Genomic DNA, 22,875 nt, shown 5'->3' with positions numbered 1-22,875 from the left:
ACAAACTCTAATCATTACAACAGAGCTAGTGTGGTGTAGTGGTTGGACTAGGACAGTCGAGACCAGGGTTCAAATCCCTGCTTGGCCATGGAACCCACTGGGTGATCTTGGGTGGGTCACATTCTCTCAGCCTAAGAGGATGGCAATGGCAAACCCATTCTAAAGGAACCTGTAAAAACCCCAACCCATCATAGCCTTACCTTAGGGTTGCCATAAGTCAGAAATGACTAGAAGGAACACAACAGATCTTGACACAAATGAAATGATGTTAGCTTTCTCTTTAATTAAGTTGGGAAAGATACAAGACCTAATGAAGTGTCTAAGTATAGCTTGGAGTTTAATGGGCAAGGAACTTCAGATTGTCTACTAACAACTGGAATAAAATAAGATACAAAAATAGGTATGTTTTAAAAAATAACCCAGAGAAAATTTGTGTCTTTTAAAGCAAATGTTCACATATGACCTACACTGACACACTACAAATTGCAATAGCTCTCTTATACAAACTGCATGTACTGTTAATCACATCTAGTGTGTGCATCCTAGCAACGTGCCAGTAATCAACTGACCATAATACTAAGGGGATGATTGTTTCTGCACAGATGTGATATGATGTACCAAATCATATTACTGTTTTAAAGAAATAATTTAAATGGGAGGCTATGTATTTGGTTTGACAAAAAATGAAGTTCATAACTATGTTCAAAGCTCTTTGGCAGCTTTTATCTTCAAATGACTCCCCTCCCCCCCAAAAAAATGTGTCATTAAAAAAAGAAGAAAAACTGTGGAAATCTGCTTCAGTGGTCAACATTTGTTGAGAGCTAGGGTATGGTGGACAATGGCATGGCTCCATCTGTCCCCTCCTTGGTGATATCTTATACTTGTGGCAAAGGACACATGACTGGAGAGAAGCATGGCCTTGTGAGCAGAATCAAAGTTGTCAGAGACAGAAACATACAGGAGGCCCCCCCATATAGCAGATAAGAGTGTTCAGAGTTTAAGCCTAATCTCATGGGATGGCTATGAGGTCAAGTTATCATGTAACCTCATGCTAAGCCCTTCGAATCAAGTGGGTAAGACATCTTAGTGAATCACAAGGATGGTACAAACACATGAATCAAATATATTAAACACAAGCCAATCACAGAAATATTGTAATAGAAATCATTTTGTTAAAAAAAAACCACAAGCACTGTTCCAGATAGAACATTTACACAAAATATAAAGTTATAAAAACAAATTAACATTACATAATAAATATATTTTTGAATCAGTACAGGTGGTAACAGACTACAGTCACTATAACAATTATCCTAAAATAATTCTTTTTAAAGAAATGCTATTTTCTTCTCAATCATAAAATCCTTTGCTTTATCTTACAAGACATCATGTTAACTCTTTATATTTGCATCAGATGTGCAAGGACGTCTTTTGGGTCAAGAAGCTCTGGTTTAGGCTAGGTTTCTGTACCAAGACACTTGCTAAATATTACTATCAGTTATTTGCAAGATGGTATTTTTGGCCTACATCTGCAAAAGCTTAAAGCTTCTGACCTGAAGATTTAAAATGGACACGAAAAACATTCCAACAGATAACAGATTATGAAATGATCCAGACCCTCCCTACATACAGAATTCTGTTTCCTGTATACAGTTTTGTATTTCTTTTGCCAAGAGGAGTGTTCATATCTATGTCTACTAACAACTGAAATTGCTGCTGTACTGATTTTCCCAAGAAAGAAATTAGGATTACTATGCAAAAATAGATCAACATACTGATAAAAAGAAGGCGGCCAGTCCCCCTCCCCCCTGCAGTCATGTTTCTATTTGCACACAAAGGCACCCTGGTACCCTACCCTGCTAGTGAAGGGGACAGAGGACTTGGTCTCAAAGCATCATTAAGATGTTTTGTCATGAAAAGGGTGAATAATTTGTGGCCCTCCAAACATCTCTGAACTCCAGCTTCTATAATCTCTCCCCATGGTCTGTGCTGACTAGGGTTGATAGGAGCTACAGTCCAACAGCTTTCAGAGGGTCACACAAGAAACCATTTCAAGAACAGTGCTGGAGAATCTCACCCTGCCAAAGGATATTTGGGTATTTCCTTTTGTGGTAAAATAAAACAGTAATGGTGTCCTATTGAAGAACTCCAATTCCTATCAAAGTGACTGATGAAAAATATATGTAGAGAAAAATATTGCTTCAAAGTAGAGGAGGAAACAGTTCCATTTACAGAATGAAGTTATGGAGAAACATAACTGCAAACCTTGTTATACCTGTAACTGTCAGCACTTTTAATCGCTTAGGACACCAGATAAAGAACTCCACTCTTTAGGTTACCTATTCTAAGCCTCCTGCACATATGTCAGTCATTTCATGCTTATAACATCTGAAAGGCTTGTAAAACTATAAATAGCATATTAAATACACAGACTCTTTAAACATCTGGAGTTTCACAGATTGTAATCATTGCAACAGTAACTCCTCAATTTCATCTTCTAAATCATCAATAGCCATAACTGCTGGTCTACTTGCTGCATGCTGATGTTGGTGTCTTTTGGGATTAAAGCTCTTTCCTTCAACAAAGAAAAAAAAATCACAATCATCTTTTGCTTTTGCCACTGTCTGTGCCACTGTTTTGCCAGAAAGGTTCTAGATCATTTTTCTTCGGTGAAACGATCATATTGGCACTGTTTCCAAAGAGCTGCTCCATTAAATTAGACTTTCTTTCCTTCTTCATATCAAGGCCTAAATTTTCTTTGGGGAGTTCATCTAGGAAGTCACTTTTCAGATTAAGTGAACTTGGTCTCCCTGACACTTTCCCAAAAGAAGGTACGTAGCTACCAAATGCCAAATCACTGTATCTGGTTTCTGCATTCTGCTGTCTCTGGCTTTCTCCTTTTGTAACCATACTATGGTGGTCATATTCTGGAAAACCATTGAATAATTTCTCTGTTGTCTCAGAAAATTGGTATGGTTTCTTATTTTTTTCCAAGGAGGAAGATATAGCTATTGGATTTGTGGTGTATTCTTTAGAAGTGACCTTCATATTGGTTTGGGTTTCTCGGTCAATTTCATACATCTTAGCAAGCAGAATTTCCTTTCGTCTTTCCTCTTCTGCTCTTTCACTACTCCGTGTTCCATTTTCTAGATTAAATATTTCTGTTTCCATCTTTGCCTTTTCTTCTTTTTCCAGATCAAGGTTGATTTCTTTCTTCTTTCTCTCTGATTCTTCTTTTTCCCATTCTGTTTGATAAACAAACAACAATATAAGCTACATATTTTCTACTCCCTCCCCCCAATTTTCTATGGAGGCAAAGTGAGGCCTGCAAACCACAAGGAACCCCTGACCTATTTTTGTATCTGTCCCATCAAACTAAAGCAAAAACAAGCCAGTGCCAAAATTCAGTTGCATGATCTGGTGAGATTACAGATTTCCACTGAAATTTGGGAGCAAATAGCTCCTACAGAGGTTGCCAAGCAGCTTTGGGAGTGAGCTCTGGAAATAGGAGCTTTAGGGAGGAGTTTTATGTGCACTATGGAACAGGTGATGTCTCAAAGGAAAATTGTTTAATGAGAAAATAAAATGATGGTTGAATGTTAGATTTTTTCTTCTTCTTCTGTAAATAAAATATAAAACCTCATTTTTATAATCTGAGGAAAAAAGTACAAATGATAATAACTGCAAGAATCATGGATTTTAATATATTTGGAGAAAAAGATACATGTTTATTATTAGTGCAAACTATTTAATGTGTGAGTTTGATATCCTGACTCTTTTGAAACTTTATGATGTTCTCACTTGATAGTGTGAAATTAAATGAATTTTTTTTACCATCTCTCAGTTTCTTGGCTCTTTCTTCTAAAGCCTGTAGTTCTTGATCACTTTTGTGTCTCTCCTCTCTTTCTTTGATCCATTCTTGCTGAAAATCTTCTGCTTGTTCATTCCAATCTTTTTTAATTGTCTGTTCCTTATGGAAGTCAAATATAGTATGGAAGGATTTTAAAAATGGATTTGAATAAAGCTATGCTATAAAAATTTAGTTCAAGGAAATTATATTAAACTTATCTAACTAAATCTGTGACATCAAATTATGGTAATACTGGTTCTCAAACAAGTGGAAATCAACATCACAGATGAAAAGAGACAGGGAAACAGACTGTGTTCAACCCACGTGAAACCCAGAGCAAGCTTCCCATCCATTTCAGTGTTAGATCAGCTAAATCCAGGTGAGATCATAGTTAAAATCAGAGCTGGGAAATGCCGTCCTAAATGGAGTCCAGATACCTGTGTGAGAAAGGTTTAGGTTTACCAGAGAGAAAACTAGGGAGAGCCCTTGAAACTTTAATGGTTGTGTAGACAAGGGAATTTCAGCGGGTGTTGTTTCTTACCTGGCTGCAAAGCAAACAACACCTGCTAAAATCCCCTCTTCCACTGGACTGTTTAAACGTACAAAAGCCTTCTCCACTTTTCACTCTGGCAACCCTAGTAGTCTCTCTTCCTTTTCAAGAAATATGCTTCTGCCCCAGTCCTTCTTCTGGATTTGTCCTTACCCCGGCTCATAGCATACACTATTCAATGGGGCTTTCCAACCTGTGTGAAAGGCTTTTTGGAAGGAGCTGAAGGGACAGATGGGTAGGATAGTCTTTCTGTGTGCATTTGTCTAGATCTGACCCATAGAATTTTCAAAATTGTAGCTAGCACGTCTGGCCACAATTAGTTTAAAAAGAAAAAAGAAAAGACTATGAATTCTAGGATGTTTCCCCACAAAGAGGAGCCCAGACCTTATCCTACCATTCAAATAAATACTGTTAGTGTGACTGATGTCCTCACCCCCTGACTAATATTCATGCCATAATTTAGCCAGCTTTAAGCAAATTACTGTATATACCCAACTTTAAGTCAACCTCATATATAAGTCAAGGGCAGATTTGGGGGCGAAAATTATGGATTTCAATATGATCTGTGGAAAACTCAAGGGTACAACTTAGGGGAGTGTAATAAAGGGTATAAAGGATGAAGCAAAGGGAAACAATGCCAAATAACTTACAAAATTCCAGTAGACATAAGAGTTTGTGCTCACACTAAAGACTGGATGGATGAAAAAATAGAAAGAGGCAGTGCTGCAAAGACATATTACATTCTTGCCTTTCACCAGAGGATGCTTCCTTTTTTAAAAAATGAGAGTTAAAGTACCTACACTGACCTATGGATAAGTCAACTTAGTTTTTGGCCTACATTTATAGACTTATACATGTATATAGAGTAAACCCTATTCCCAAATAATTTAGACAAAACCAAACACACACACACACACACACAATAAATAAATAAATAACCTCATGCCAGAAAGGTATTTAGTACTTTTTAGTAACCAGTTCATACTGGCCTGGACCTCTCGTCCGTGGCTGCCCTCATCCATAAAACAAAGGACAACACAGCTTACTCTTTAAGAACATGCCTTTATTCTCAAAGAAATGATTTTTAAATGCAGGCAAAACTCACCATTTTAAGATGTGTATCATCTTCCTTTTCCTCTGGTATTTCATCAGTAATGAAGTCTGGGGGCAAAGGAAAATCTACTGGGGAGAAGTAGCCACTAGTTTGCACTCCCTTTGTTACCCGTACTTCTCTTTTATTGTTCTTCTTAACAACTGTAATACATAATATACTCATGTCACTTTATGAAGGTCACTTCTTTCTTCATTTAAATAACTTAAACATACTTAGAAACCCATTGCCCCTATTTAGGAAATGTTTATTGTAATCTGGAATCACACAGATAACAGTTACAAATCTTTTGAGGATATTTCTTGTTCCCTATTCAAAGAAATATTTAAAATTCAAAATTTCTCTAATACTGTATAACAATATACCTCATTCAATACTATGCCACCAACATCTCATTCTTCTTTGATATGGCTACATGTACGTTTGCTTGAATTTTCAAATTTACAACTTCAGATTATAATTTTTATACAAAGAAAGAAAGAAAGAAAGAACACTCAAAGGGCAAACTGTCAGATCAAAATTCCAAAACTGCAGAACACACTGATCATTATTGACTGATTTAAAGTAAACCTTTCCTTGAGTTGTACTTAGAAACCTTCAGAAAATGATTACCTTTTTTATTTGGTGTGGTATCAGCATCTTTTTTGGGTGAAGACTTTAACAGTCGGTTGGCATATATATTTTTTGCATCAAGTTCTTTCTCCTTCTCCTTAAAAAAGTTGGAGAATGTGAAAAAAATCTGTCAAAGGTCTAAGCAAAAACATTTTTCTCTGCCTTATACAATGCTAAGGATTTTCAAGGAACCGTGTACTTGTTTGATTTCTACAAAAATTGTTATAGGCTTGCTTTCCAGAGCTCCCCCAAAGGTTTAAGCACAAAAGAGCAAATAAATGGGCAACATTTTAATGCAGGGTTCGATGTAACTATTCTATATTCTTTTTGTGGACATCAGACTAAAGTATTTGGCTCAGACTTTCACCACTATTGGAGTGTGAAAACACCTCTGGGAAGATTAATGCAATCTTTAGGGATAGAGCAACAAAGCACTTTCAGGCAGTGATGGGCTTACTATGAAAAGGGTAGGTTTTCTAAATGAAAAAAACAATTGAAGAAACTCTTAGCCATCTCATCTTCATGGGAAGCCCACCCTCCCTATAGAAAGTATTTCCATTTGACTTCTTTGAAAAAGTGGGAGACTATTTGGCCCAGACTTAATTACTGTACGTTCTTTTATCACATTTTTTCAGTCAGAGGAATTATGTATCTGCATTCCATACTAATGAATATGTGAGGAAAATAAGTAGTTTTATATGTCATTCTTCATCTCAAATCAGTAAAGGTTAACTTCTTAAGATTGAGGAGGTGAGATCCTTACCATGATGCCTCTTGTGTAAACAAGGCAATGTAAAGAGGCATGCCTTGCCTCTTTCAATCATCTTAACAGATCAACTCCTCCTTACCATGCTCTCTCCGTCAGTCCTAGAAATACATCTGAATTTTGCTCAGAGGAGAGCAGATATGGGACCTGCATGATATACTAGATGTTGTTGGGATACAATTCCCATTAGCCTTCATCATTTTGTTATTCTAACATGGGCACACATGAGCTCCACTTCAACATCTAGATGAGCATTATGTTCCCAACTCTGGAATGGGTGTACTGCAGAAAGACCATAGAAGAAAAAGCCAAGGTGCTTTGACCATCATGCACATCCTCCATGCACCTTGTTGCTGGTGAGATACCAGTAACAGGTTAGAATAAATAGGGGGGGGGGGGGGGAAGATGACAAAATTCACCATATTACTCATGGGTCACCTGTAAACCATCTCTGTTCTAGAAGATGCTTGTACCACACAACAAATTGCATGACAGCAGGCTCATTTGTCACCTCCATATCCATACAGGCAATTGTAAAGAAGCCAAAGTATTTTAAATGAAAACCAATGAGTCATGTATAGCAACTTACTCTGCTAATAACATCTAATTTTATGTTGTTTACGTCCATTAATGGATACCAGGAATTTCCAGTTTTTACCTTTAATTTCTGATTTAGCCGTTGGACTTCCTCTTGAAGAACTTTATTTTCTTCCTGAGTGTCATATAATTTCTTTTTCTCAGAATGTAATTGTCTCTGGAAACTACTGTTACTAAGGTCAAGGTTCTTCTCCAGGTCCTACAGTTCAACATATATCGGAAATATCTTTTTTGGTAAACACAAAATGTGGTAAGAAACAGACATAATTGAAAGAATACTTGAGGAACTTTGCCTTCTCCCCAGTCCCAAAGTTTGGCTGAAGCCCTTGATTTATTTTGGCTGTGGGCCCACTGGAATGCACTCTTGCTTCCAACTCTACATTGAAGTGGGAAGATGGAGGTGCACAGGACTGCTTCTATTCTATTTCACAGGAGATCCGTCCTTGGACTACTTAACAGTAGCAAAAGCATAGAGAAACATGGTTTACCTCATTTGTTTGGACATTTGTGTTCCCCTTTTCTATGGCAAAAGCAAATTTGATGCAGCTTACTCACAACAACATAGATCAAAGAAAAGGAAATTTTTAACAATAAAACCGAAAAACAATCACCTGCCATGTATCCATAAAACTATCATAAAGCTGCTTAATGAAAACCTATTATTATGACTAATATTGTGACTTCAAAGGACAGCTTATCCCTTTCCTTCAAGAATTAAGGGTTAGAATAAAAGTGTCCTTTTTAACATGGAAGGAGAATATACATGAATGGAAACAGCTCTGAACTAGTGTAAGTGCCTGGAAGTGGGGATGTAGTTTTTTTGCCAATTCACCATGCCTCTGCAATGCCACTTTTGGTGTTCCAAAGGGCTCTCCATCCTCTATCAATAAGAACTACTTTTTACTTTCTCATTACTAGGCGCTGTGAATGCTCATTTTCTGCAGTTCTACTCCTGCCCTCCTCCAGATTTTAGCTCCTAATACACTATATGAGAAGGGGAAAGTGATCAAGAATTAAAAAAAAAATTGAAAAAATCTATCACCAAACAAAATTATTGAACAAATCTATTACAAACCTAGTTCACAAATTTATTTCTATGACCCATGGGATTCCATGAGACTTAGTCATGCTTACATAAAAGCACATGAGGTTACGTGTTAAGGAATTTAATGTTTTTTATGAACTATAACAAAATTAAAAGAAAATTGAGAAATGTTCAGAAAGAAAATGCCCAAAAGGTTATTCCTATTTCAGACCCTACCAATCATAATGAACGAACAACCGTTTAAGGAATGGACAAGATATCTAAGGGATTTTATATGGTTTGATAAAAGACCTAGGATAAAAATACAGGTGTTACAAGACCATAGGGAAAAGGTGGATTAGGCATGCCAAATCTATGGTTATATTACAGTGCCAGTGCGTTTATTTGGTTAAAGGACTGGATCCCAATCTCCGGTCCTCCAGGTTTTTGGATTTCAGTGCCCAGAAGCCCCAACCAGTTTGGTCAACACTTGGGAAATCTGGGAGATGAAGTCCAAAACATCTGATCTAGAGGAAGGTTGGCATGTCTATCTATGCTATGACAAATAAAAATAGATAAAGAGTTTAATAAACCTTTAATAAGATGATCATTGTATAAGATCTGGGCAAAATATAGGAACTTGGAAGATCCCGAGATGGACTTCGACAAAGCTTTTTTTTTTTAAAGACAATTTGTACAAAGGAGACTGGCTCAGATACAAAAATATCCTAGTTTAAAAACAAAGGAAGAAATGCTAGAGGAAGGTATAGAAATAAACTGGTTGTTCTATCATCAAATTTTAGAAAAGTTTAAGAATCTAAAGAATTAGAAAAAATTATAATACAAGATGAAAAGAAATTGATAACAAAAATGTACAATCTACTACTAATACTGAATTAAAAGAAGAAACCATCAGAGAAATTATGATAAAATGGATGCAAAATCTGGGAAAACAAGTCCCTATAGCTAGTTGGGGAAAAATGGAAGCACAATTTAAAGTTTACAAAATGTAACAATTTAAAGGAAAACTATTACAAGCTTTGATAGTCAATGCAAAAACAGCTCAACAATTCAAAAAGAAATGGGAAAAATTGGATGTATGTTGGGAATAAGCAAATTAAATTATGAAGGCTTAGAAGCTACTTACCAGATGTTTAACAAAACCAAGTAAATAAAATACAAATAAAAGTAGAAAATGTACTTTTCTTTACACAAAACAAGGAAATAAGAATTATATATACAAAGTCACTGTTAGGTTTATTATAAGAATACAGGCTGTAATTACTGTATTAAGTACTTAAGAGGTATTGTGAAAAAGAAGTTGAACAATGAGGCATCCAGCTCATATCAAGAAATGAACAAACACCTGTAGCCAACAGGCAGAAATATAGCACTGGTCCCTGACACAATGGGGGAAAAGTGCTAGTCACTCACATGTAATAGCTTAAGAAGCACTGATTTAACACACATTTAGAGATGACAACATGAGGCAGCTTAGAGATAAGTAAGCTAGTAAAGAAATGGAAAGCAATGCAGAGGTAGGGTCTGACCCCTAACACTTTATCACTACATTTGCCCTCTTGAAGCACAACAAAACTGCTATTTTATAAAAAGCAAATTGGTGATGAAATACACATTCACAAATGCACAACTACATACAAGCAATCCCCACTCAGGTGCCCTCAAAGCAATGGCAAACCTCCTCTGAACAAATTTTGCCAAGAAAACACCATGATAACTGGATACACTTGAAAACAAATGCAGTCATTCAACATTTTTTATTTTCTATTAATGCCTCTGGGACTTACGTGGAGCCTGGAGGCATGCTTGGAAATAAAGATAGCTCTGGAGGGATGTGCTTCAGTTTATCAATTATTATTTTAACTAATATTTCAGTAATTAATTAATACATTGTTCATTCAATCAATCCATAAATAAAATGCCAGCTTCCAAAATATTATTTTTAACTAAAAAAAGAAAGTTCACATTAAAAAAAAAACCCTCAGGAAGACAGTGAGTCCAGTAGACACCACAGAAAATGTCCATGGGCATTTTCCCTGGGGACCCTAGTACAGGTATTAGGTTAAACAGGTTTTTATTTTTGAAATTAGCATTTTTTATTTTGAAATTAGCATTTGCTACAGCCATATTATACAGTCATATTTTGAATGTTTTAACTTGTCAATGACATCTTCAATATTCATATAATAGTGGCACAGCATAATTTTTTAAAAAACTATTTATATTAAAAATGACAATTCTTAATGTCTCCTCACCTTAATTCTCTTTTCATTGTCATCTAGTCTGTTTTCTGCTAAAGCTAACTTCTTTGACAGCTCATCCCGTTCTGGGAGATGCCGGTCTTCTGCAAGCCTCCTCAGTTTTTGTAAGCTACCTTTGACCTTGTATAGCTCTTCCTCTGTAGTCCTCAGTTTCCTCTCGGTTGCCTGCTCCCTTTCTTGTGATTTCCTTAAGCGCTCCCGCAGTATTCTCATCTCATCATTATGCCGGGCCAGGAGCTGAGAGATTTCGTTCTCTGTGTCTTCAAACTTATGGAGAGCTTTCTCATGTCTGTACTGAAGCCGTCTGAGTGCCCTATTTTCTTTCTGCAGCTCATCGAGTTTGACATGCAGTTCCGTCAATTCATTTCGAAGCTCGTTAATTTTCAGTAACCTGGCAGAAAGCACGCGTTTGGTAACAAGACCAATATCTTTGGCGGGAGAGTCCCTGTTCAGGCTCTGGGAACGAAAACCCCAGCGATTCCCTCTTTTGCTGGGTGCATATTTAGAGGCAATCTGTTTGGTAGCTACAGCAAAACAAAACAGCGCTGGTGTTAACAGTGAAAATTAGCATGCCCCCACTACATGCCTCAGTTAAATAGGATCAAGTCTTCTCTATGCTAGTGCACAAGAATTTCTCTTACCCTACCTTAGTAAATAACATTAGGATCTTGCACGGGATGTCTTCTTAAACCTATTTCCAGAGAAATTCAGATATACTATCATTGGAGGACAAACTCAGTTTCATAAACTTTCTGTCTCTTTATCTTTTGCAAGTCTTTTTGAGAAGTGTTACAGGCAGTATAAACTCAGCAGACCTTAGCTGCCAAGACAGTAGTCATCACATCAGCTACTTCAACTGGGTAGCTAAATAACTAAAGCATACCTAAGTTCAGCTAGACCTTGTTGTTGTTTGCCTTCAAGTCATTTTCCAACTTGCAGCAATCTAAGGTGAACCTATCATGTGGTTTTCTGGAGCTGAGAGTGTGTGACTCACCCAAAGTCACCCAGTGGGTTTCTATGGTGGAGCAGAGACTCAAAACCCTGGTCTCCAGGTTTGTAGTCCAATGCTCAATCCACCACACCATGCTTGCTTCTCTCAGATGGGCCTTATTGCACCATATACCAGCTTTGCAGCAAATAAATACAAATGCAAAAGATTTCTTTCATCATCAGCTGGTTCCTAATAATTAAAATGGTATTCAGAAGAATAAAATTCCAGCAGAGCTGAATAACTAATTGAGCCAGGGAGAAAACCTGAGTGGTTCTCTCAGCTGTCCTTTTCAAAGCTTACAACCAGCCACAGGGAGACAAGAATTCACACACATCACAGGCACTGCAGGAGAGGTACTGAAACCTTTCTCCCAATATAATTTCTCTGATCAATCCCCCCCCCCAAGTTGACAGAATCTACATTAGATCCACCTCCCTATCTACACATGTGGGGTTAACAGCAGCTTTGTAGGAAAGAAAAGGAGAGACAAAACAGAATCATGAAAATAGTGGGAAATGACTGATGGGTTTCCGCATCCCCCACAAAGCTGACACTTTAGGCAATTTCTGCCTCCTCTCTATTACAAACTGCTTCAAGTGGCACAGATTTCCTCCACCATGTGCTTTGTGGGCCCAAATATTTTATTTAATTGCAATACAGTTGGCCCTTGGAACTTGTGGGGGATCCGTTCCAACCCCCCCCCCCCCCCACTCCCCAAAACACGCCCCATTTTCAGGCCCCATAGGCTTGAATGGAGTGTATGCACGCGGGGACCACGCCCATTAACATTAATGGTGGTCGCCCCTCTGTGGATTTTCAAGCCCTCAGATCTCAAGTCAGCGGATTTGGAGGTTCAGGAAAACACTTCTCCTTATATAATACCAATTGCTACAATTCTTTTAATGCAGGTAGGCCATAAACTATACAGATTAAATGTGACTTATTGTAGCACTTCACAGCCAAATTAAAAGTAGACTTCAAGCATTTTGCATGGAAAGGGAGAACTTGTATGGAAATAAGAAATATTCCTTTGCCTGAGCAAATTATATATATATATATATATATATATATATATATATATATATATATAATTACTTATTTTAAAACAGTTATCTAGATTTTATGCCATATTGTACATCCTAGTTCATCTTAGCCATAGTTTCAGTGAAACTGACTTTACTTTCCTGTGCTAAGTTTTAGTTATGTTTTCAGCCACTTACCTTGGTAATGTGCAAGGCTTTTCAAGTTTTCTGCTTTATTATTTTTTCTTCCAGTGTTTGCAGACTGGGTGCTAACGGCTGGCGAGTGATCAGAGGCACAAGATGAATCATCATCAGAATAATACGAATTACTGCTTTTATCGCTGTCTGATTTCTGGTCGTGTTCAGCATCTGGACTTTTTCCTCTCTCCCCCATTGTAAATAAAAATAATGCTCAAGGCCTTTTCCTCAAAGAATATTCATTTTTTTTTCAGGGGGTGGCTTGTGCAGTTACTGCTAGAGAACTGCTGACTGCTGAACATTTCATCATTCACCTATATTCTGAAGAAGAATTGCTGGTTTTCGCTTTGGCAATTTGCAGCTGTTGCTCATAATGTTTGTTTCTATCTGAATTCAGAAACAAAAAATAGGATTAGTGTTTCACTAAAACCATAAAACTATAAAAAGCACTGTTAAAAGAGGATGGTACCTAATAAATCTGGCATCTGATGTTTAAATAAGCCTCTACTTAAGTAAGTTTGCATGTGTTAGTCATTCTGGGGAACACAGCTCATTAATTAAAAGCTGCTGTTCAACATGCATATTATTTGGTATTATTAGGAACACAACAGTGAAATCTTCTTAAAGGAAAATATTTTTCAAAATGTCTGTGGTAGTGCATTGCATCACTGGAAAAACAGTGCAAATTCAATCGCAATATGTTTAGTATTTGTTATGTTCAATAAAAATAGATTCGAAAGTGACTGAGGGAAATCAATCTATATGAAATGTGGTGGTAAAGGAGAGTTCAGCAGATACCATGGACTGTGAAAAGGACAAATAAATGACCACAGCATATCAAGCTCGAACTCTCAGTAGCAAGCAAGTTGACTAAGTTGAATCTATCATACCTTGAATATATCATGATATCAAATGACCTACTGGAAAAAACAATAATGCTTGGTAAAGTGGAAGGCAGTAGAAAAAGAGGACCATATCACAGATGAGTTAATCCAAGAAAAGAACTGAATCAACCCTGGGTTTGCAAGACCTGAGTAGGACTACTGATGACTCTGGCTCACAGAGATCTCTAATTCATAACACTACTATTAGATCAAAGCTGACTTGGTCGCAAATAACAACAACAAAATGAAACATATGAATCAATACATTTGACACACATTGTATTATAAAAAATGATGTTTAATTTCAAAATAGCGACAGACCCTTAAGTTTCAAGTAAGCTAATACAGTTGGTCCTTCTTATACACAGATTTTTTTATACACGGATTCAAGCATCCACGGTTTGAAAATGTTAAAAAAAAGTATAAATTTCAAATATTAAACCTTGATTTTCCATTTTTTATAAGGAACACCATTTTGCTATGTCATCCACGGGGGATCGTGGAACCATAGCCCAGCGTATAACAAGGGTCCACTGTATTTAAAGCTATGGAAAGCTGCTATTTTGTTTAATATTTTTAGTACAATGACAAATTTAACAACAACAAAAACTGCCTTATGAGATCAGACCAAGGAGAAGAGAAAATAGTATTTCCCTTAACCAAAATGTCAAAAAAACAGGGCTTGGAAGTGTTGGGCATGTCCCAATTAATTCCCAGCCCAAACCATCTTGAAATATATTGGCGTATGTGCCTTCAAGTCACCTGTTGACTTATGGTGACACTATGAATGTCATAGGGTTTTCTTAGGTAAGGAATACTCAGAGGTATTTTGCCAGTTCATTCCTCCTAGGTTCATATATCTATTATGGATAAAAGCTGCCACAAGACGTGTCCTCATTTTAACTTTATCTAATCCTTATTAATAGCCACCTAAGGTAATGGATAACATTACAACTTTTAGAAAATGTTGTTAATTACAAATTCAGTGTGTAAGAGTGTATTTTCCAAGTAGGCTCCTGATGGAAACCTTGGAAAAGCAGTAACGATCTAGTCAGCATAGACAGTACTTTAATTTATAGAAAGAGTAATTTCTATGTTATTTTATGTCCTGAATGTCCTGTGGGTAATCTCAAATTTTATTATAAGGGAAGAGGGTCTCTGCACTGTTCTACATTTTATGATCTCTTGTTATATGCTCCGATAGTCATCTGAATGACATCCTTCAGAGGAATAGTAGGCAACATATTGCCTGCCAAGTATTTGAGATTTCGACTGCCAGAATATACTAGACATTCCAGCTGGCACTGACCAAAGTTGCTGTCCAAACTATTTGGAGGGTATCACACTGTCTACCCAAGCCCCAGAGGTTCTGGATTTCTTCCAGAAAAAAGTATTCCAACACTTTAATTATTTTAATGGGTTATCTGAAATGTGCCCTTATCCGAAACTGCAGGTAGCCTTCTAAAGAAACTGATTTTGACTGATTGGTAAAAGGAGAGTTTTTATTCACATTTTCATTCCTCTTACTCCCTGTTACTCATTGGTCAGTCACACTAAATTAATTCTTGATCCTTAAGTACTATTGTTCAATTCACTTCCAGGGATGTGTGCCATCTTATGCCAAACGTGTATTGAGCCTTACAAGAGGCAATTTCAGGGGTTATTTTTTTAGCCTCCCAAACATGACAGAAACATGACAGAAAAACCAAATAAGAGGATGACATCCAAGCCTCAACAGCATGAGACCACAAAATATATGGTGTTGTTAAATTATGGTGGCATTATAAGGCAGATCTGCTGGTGTAAATGTTCAACCACCGTAAGAGCTTCTTAAGAATCTTTTTAAGTTCTCAAAAAGATTTTTGGAATTTATAAATTAAAAATGCATTTTTCCCCTATACGAAATCAAGTATATTGTCTGGCAGGTTTTACCCAGCTTGGTACCCTGCCAACTTGCAAAGTAATTTCATCAGCCTAAAGAATCAGTGTTCATTTTAAAGGCTAATGAATTGCTTTGAAATTTGAGTTACTTCAGCAAGTATAAGGACTTTTATAATTAAGAAACTTCTTGGTCCATTGCCTTTAACTATCATGGCATACTTTCATTTAATTATGAAGTCATTTTAATTTCAGCACATGCAAGTTAAATCCTCAAGGTTATCTATGTTTCCTTGGCACTTTCAACAGCATTGTTCAAAATTCCAGTCATTTACAGATTTCCTTGCAAGTAATAGGCAGAAACTGAAATTAAACCTATGGCAGTAACAGCAATACAATATAGTTACAGTAACTCATGAAAGGCTTTCTTCAGCACTATATAACTTACATCTCTAGCTTTTCTCATGGGTTTCATTTTTCAATGCATATTTCACATCTACACGATTTCATGCAGGGCTCAAAATCTTTCATTTAGGGAAGTGCATCCCAAGATGCAAAAGATGATCACTTGCAGTTTTATTTCCTCACCTTGAAGTGATCCCAATTAAATTCAGTGAGGCTGACAAATCAAAGCTTAAGTCTACTATGTCAACCATATCTGGTTAGAAGAAAGATTAACCTAAAAAACTTTCTGGACCCTTTTACATTCTCTACCACTCCCACAATGGTAGAAATATGGTTAATAACTTAAGGTTTTAGTTTCATTCTGAAGAAGTGGACTAATAGCCAAAACAGCTCATGCCAAAATAAAAATAAATCTGTCTTTCCCTTTCCCCTTCCTTTCCCCTTTTTATGTTAAAAATCAGTGTAACATTCTATTTTAGGATTCACAATATAACACTGCAATTCACACATGAATGATAGTGACAAAAGCAGAAAGATTTCATTCCTCTGAATGATAGAAGAAAGACCACTCAGTGCTGGTTAATAAAAACGGGTGAATGGCTCTTTCTGTTAATATGTCACCCATTTTTTAAATGTGGGACTACAAAAGGAATAATTAAGTTGTATGTTTTTGGCAGGCTGCACCATCATGTTTCAGTTAGCTGGAAGTGATGCCATTCTGCAGATTTTTGCCTTTTTTAAAAGTGGGGCTTGGAGGTTATTTGTGGGTAGTTTTTTAAATTATTTTTTAGGAGTGGAGGAAGTAGACCAGTGATTCCCAAATGTTGGTCTTCCAGGTGTTTTGGAGATCAACTCCCAGGCTTCTGGGAGTTGAAGTCCAAAATTCCTGGACAACCAAAGTTTGGGAATCTCTGAAACAGACCAGCACTTTTGCAGCTGGCTTTGGGAACTTCTGTTTGATTTTGAGAAGAAAAATCATCTCAAAATCAACACAAAAACATTAGGGAGTAAGATTGGAGGCCGAGGTGTGTGTGTGTGTCAGGGCCTGCTCTTTGGGGCTCAAAGGGCTGCATGTAACCTGTGGCCTGCACTTTGCCCATCCTGTTAAAGAGCAAGCCTACATTATATTCAGTGGGTCTTACTTTCTCCCAAGTACAGTACATTCAAGATTGCAATCTTAAGATAAGGTGTGTGTGTATACACACATATTCACTATGTTGCTTCTAGTTACATGTATTTCAGGTTTGAAACACATGTGAACTGACTAAATAGACTACACACATACAAGTATATGCTATTTCGATACTTCCTTGTGAACTGGCCACTACCAACACTGTAATTATTTCAACTAACCTCAGAGGACCTACGAAGATGATGTGATGCAGGGGGTGGAGGAGTGAGGATCATGCTTTTAATAAAACTAGTGTAAGTTGTTTTTGTGTGCCTTCAAGTAGCTTCCAACCAATGACAACTCTATCAAAGGGTTTCCTGGGGCTGAGAGTGTGTGCCCAAGGTCACCCTGTGGATTTCCATGGTTAAGTGGGTATTCAAACCCTGGTCTCCAGAGTCAAAGTCCAACGCTCAACCCACTATACTCTGCAGGCTCAGTGTAAGGGGTAAGTTACAGAATTTTTTTTTTTAACTGAACCAAAAGATTATACTCTTAAAAGAGGTACCATGAACTACAATATTAACTGAACTTATCTCAGTGGGTTTTCAGTTCCCCAGCTCCACATAAGAAACCTCAGAATATGACAAACTGCTACATATATAAGATACACATACTTGTTAATGCTTGGCAACTGAACACATTACAATAAAATTGTTAATTTATTGACATTTACAAGGCACAGCATTATAGCCAACAACACAGGCAACCATTTCCCTCAGAAAATGAAACAGCAATATCAAAATGCTCAAATTCACATCACACGTTTACTCAAATCAGATGTAGGTCTCACTGTGTTTAATGCAACCTCCTCCTTAACAAATCTGTTTAAGATCATAGCCTAGGTGTCACAGCATGGGCTTTTCAATGATGAAATATCTGGTTGCCAAAAGCTAAAAAATTCTGAATATAAAAATTTAGTGTTAACTGAGAAAGTGACAAATAAATAAAAAAATAGGAACTGCGGTTTAGGGAGTCATAATTCTCCACCACATGAATCTGCTACCTCCCCAAAACTACCCAAAAAGAATTGCCCAGGATACAGTCATGGCACTTAAAATGGAATACAGAACTATAACTGTACAGTGTGAAAGGGTCCTGAATTTACTCAGGCTGCTTCCACAGAAGGCTTTTATTGTGCAATGTCCCTGCTTCATTGCCTAAATACCCTAAAGGCACTTCAGTGACTTTGGAAGCTAAGCAGGGTCAGCCCTAGGTAGTATTTGGTTGGGAGACAGCGAACAAATGCTGTAGGCATTTCATATAAAGGAACTGGCAAAACCACCTGTGAGTATTCCTTGCCTATGCAAATGTAAAGAAATTCATGGGGTCACCATAAGTCAACAGATGGCTTTAAGGCACATACACACATAGCCCTACCTGATCCATAGGCAAAGCCTGAGCCCTGAACAGCGTTACTTTTAAGCTTTTTACCTTCCACGTTAAGAGTGAAAAAACAATTTTGACAAGTGGCAGGGAACAAACATAATCTTCCTGTTTCCTCTTTTTTTATGCTGCTTTCTTACTAGAAAAACAAAAAAAACAAAAACAAATTAGAGAGGGAAAGATGGAATAGCTGCACAGTTTTAATTTGAATGATGTTATTTTCTTATAAACTGTTAAAATATAAACATACATGAATATGCAAATATTTTTATTCCTATATCATGTCAAGCGGGGGGGTGGGGTGGGGGGCAATGTCGTCATGTAGATGTAAAGGGTGTCACAAGGGTAAAAAATCTGAGTACCATTGCCCTAATCCATCTGTACAGCCAGTGAAAATGAAGATAAAGCCTGAGACACAAACAGCACTGTTTTAAGCTTTTTACCTGACTTCCACATTAAGAGTGAAAAAATAATTATTTCCTCACCTATTTGTTTTACAGTGGTGCGGCAGGGAGTGAAAACACTAAGAATATTGTAAAGGCCACATAAATTTTATCTTATCATCAGAAAGCATTTTTTTTGTCACAGCTGCTTCTCAAGAAATACAAACAACCCTTCACAGCATAGTAAAAATGGCCAATCCTCTTGAGGCAGCCAAAAACGAACAGATTTCAGCTGTGCATCCAAAACATATTTACTAGAGAGTAAGCACTATAGAAGACAGCGGGGATGTGTTAAATATGCATGTGACCATGTTATCATGGTGCGAAAAGCTTTCATAATTAAAGATTGGATTTCATAAATACTTCAAAGGCTCTTTATCTTCATCAGCTACATGCAAGTCATGTATCCCATTAAATAATGGGTCACAAGAAACAGAGCTGTGACATTAAAAACTAAATGCATGAAGTGTTGTGTTTAGGTGCTATGGCTATATGCAAACAAAAGTCACATAAAAGGTGCACGTGGCAAACATAAAGAAGCAATGAAATCCAAGAGATACACTTCATGGCATTTCTGTTTTTGAGGTATGTCCAAGACGAACACAGAAGTGAAGAGAGTATAGTAGTATTAAGAGAATCTACTGTATATACTCATGTAGAAGTCTAGAAGTTTTAGTCACAAAAAGTGATCCAAAAACCTGAGTAGGTCAAAGTCGTGTACTTTAACTCATATAAAAAAGGAACCATCCTCTGGTGAAAGGCAAGGATATTATCTGTCCTGGAACCCCTGGACCCTCCTCTACTCTCTCATCCATCAATCATTTAGTGTGAGAACAAATACTGGTAGTAAGTTTTGTAAGTTCTTAGACATTGCTTTCCCTTGCTTCCTCCTTCAGATGCTTTGTTACATGCCCTTAAACTTTCTCCTTGACATATCCATGGGTCATACCACAATTTTGGCCCCCAAACCACCCTCGACCTGTAGCTGAGTATATAAGGTGTAGCTGTGCCAGTGTGTTACACTAGTTTTGAGTGTTGGACCAGGACTGTAAGAGACCAGGGTTCAAATCCCCACTCAGCAGTGGAAACCTCCTGGGTGACTTTGAGCAAGTCACATTCCCTCAGTCTTCGAGGAAGGCAGTGACAAACGTGGGAAAACCTTGCCAAGAAAGCCCTATGAAGGAGCTTGCGTAAGATGGAGTTGACCTGAGGGCACAACAAAGCTTGCCCACCTTGGTGGAGATCAATAGCTGGAAATACCAGAGACATTTTTCAGATATTTACTACTCCACCCATGCATTTGTCTTCACCTTATATCTGAGTAAGAGTTTAAGACGATGCTACAATAAATATGCCTGGCCCAAAGGCTTAAGAGAGAGGAAAGGTGGTGCAGTGAGTCACTGCTGAGTGATTCTGGGCTTTGCAGTTTTAGGAGACATTTAGCCTTCTCTGTTAGATAGCTTTGGTGCCACAACAAACTACAAATCCCAGGATTCCACAGCACTGAGTCAGGGCCATTAAAGCTGAATTATTTCTGAAGTGTAAATGCAGCTCTTGGACTCTGAGAATGTAATAAAACTGATCCGATATAATATACTTAAGGTTGACTTTATATAAGACATAATATGTGATGATTATAATTTTTTGTTTTGAATAGTAAGGCAATTCGGAGAAAATATGAAGAATTTATTTAAGTTTAAAAACAAATCAACAAAAATAATAACTATAATTAAAGTATAAGTACAGATGTCACGAAGAACATTCTTGTGGGCTAGGATGTTTTACTGTATTTCAATTTGGTTTTATTATTGTTAGCCACTTCGATCTGCTTAGAGAGAGGGGTATAAATACATTTTATTATTACTATTATTATTATTATTACTATTCTGATGAGAGAAAATTTAAAATGAAACATGTAAAAAAGAGAGAAATTGCAATCTGTAAGTACTTTCAAGTCACTGTGTTTTTGTTTGATTTAGTTTGTTATGTCATTTGTCAAGCATGTTTCGTTAGATTAATGAAATGAATGTTGTTGTTTTTAAAAGTGTTTTAATTATGTTGGAAATGAAAGGAAAATTTAAAAAACCAAATAGAATAAAATATAAAATATAAAAATAATATAAATATATATTTATAATATATAAATATAATATATTAATATAAATAAATATAATAAAATAATATAAATATAAATATTTATAATGTCAATATATATATTTATAATATCTAAATATATATGTATACTATATACATATTTATATTATATATATAAAATACAAATATAATATATATATATAATATAAATAAATATAATATAAATATGGATAATGTCTATATATATATATTATATCTAAATATATATTTATATCTAAATATATGTTTAATATATACATATAATTGTGTGTATATATATATATATAATATTAATATAAAATAAATATAATATTAATATAATATAATGTTTATAATGTCTCTCTCTCTATATAAATATAAATATTTCTCTCTCTCTCTTTCTCTCTCTCTATATTTTTACAATATCTAAATATAAATATAACATAAATACATATATTATAAATAAATATAATATAAATGCAAATATTTATAATGTCTAACTTATATATATATATATATAAAAATATCTTTATAATATCTAAATATAAATATAATGTAAATAAATATAATATAAATATATATTTATAATTTATATCTAAATATATCCTTATAATATCTAAATAGAAATATTATATCTATCTATATATAGATGTACGTATATAAAATATAAATACAATGTCTTTCTCTCTAGATATACATATATATATATAATATAAATATTTATTATATATATATATATATATATAGAGAGAGAGAGAGAATATGGAACTATAAAATACAAACTATAAAGAGGGGGGGAAATTAGACTGGCCCTGAAGCACACAACAATAACAACAAAAGTCACTGTTCCAGTAGCCTTACAACTGCATGGAGCCACACCACCAACAAGGAGGAGCAGGAGAAGCCCCAGGATAGAGAGGAGGCTGCAGGGTGACTCCCCTCTGGCCATCAACCCAGCAGCAGAAGGGAGAGGAGCCTCAGGAGCAGCAGCAGCTGCTGCTGCTGCATCAGCGTCCAATGTCAGACTGGGGCCCGACTAACTGACCTCCCTCGCGCCAGACCAACGGCTTAAAGGCTCCTCGATCTGGCCACTGCAGCCGGCGCCGCGTCGGAGGACATTATTTACAGCCGCCTCCAGGGTAACGGGGCGGAGAAGGAAGTGTAGGCGGAGGGCGGGACCAACAGGACGAGGACGAGGAGGCGGAGTCGCCCCAAATCTCTCCCATTGGCTGCCTCCCCTTGGCCCAACCCTCGCCGGAAACCCCCTTCCTGGGCACGTGCGCCTCGACAACTAGGGATTCTTTTGTTGTTGCACCCATTGGCTAAGAGGCCGCCCGGTGGGCTCCTCCCATTGGCCGCCGGGATTCCGAAGGCGGGGCAAAGCTTTCATATAAGGAAAGGGGCGGGTCCTCCTCGTCGCCGCCTTATAGTTGTTGATGAGTGGCGTTCTACTTCGGGGCTACAGCTCCCGCGGCGCTTCGAGGTTCGCTGGGAATTGTGGGAGTTGGAGTTCTGGCGAGGCACAGGCTTCCCTCCATTTTGATCGCACCTGGAGCAAGAGTCTTCTTGGCTGGCTCTGAGTTTGAGTCCAAGGGA

At 36.8% G+C, this 22,875-nt stretch overlaps 1 protein-coding gene across 1 annotated transcript; it reads right to left on the bottom strand.

The window, feature by feature from the left end:
- Nucleotides 1–272: 272 nt before the first annotated feature.
- LCA5 (lebercilin LCA5) lies at nt 273–22,446 on the bottom strand. The gene is given in 10 exon segments (XM_042445722.1): nt 273–2,619; nt 2,621–3,245; nt 3,835–3,970; nt 5,506–5,654; nt 6,124–6,220; nt 7,548–7,685; nt 10,787–11,316; nt 13,004–13,390; nt 18,773–18,863; nt 22,141–22,446. Coding segments are annotated over 8 exon segments (2,025 nt in total). The 5' UTR covers nt 13,200–13,390; nt 18,773–18,863; nt 22,141–22,446; the 3' UTR covers nt 273–2,465.
- Nucleotides 22,447–22,875: the final 429 nt, after the last annotated feature.

The sequence above is a fragment of the Sceloporus undulatus genome, chromosome 1 (genome assembly GCF_019175285.1).
Source record: "Sceloporus undulatus isolate JIND9_A2432 ecotype Alabama chromosome 1, SceUnd_v1.1, whole genome shotgun sequence".
In the NCBI taxonomy this organism is placed as follows: Eukaryota; Metazoa; Chordata; class Lepidosauria; order Squamata; family Phrynosomatidae; genus Sceloporus; species Sceloporus undulatus.
Note: the sequence above shows the minus strand (reverse complement) of the source record. Positions and strands in the feature narration are given on the sequence as shown.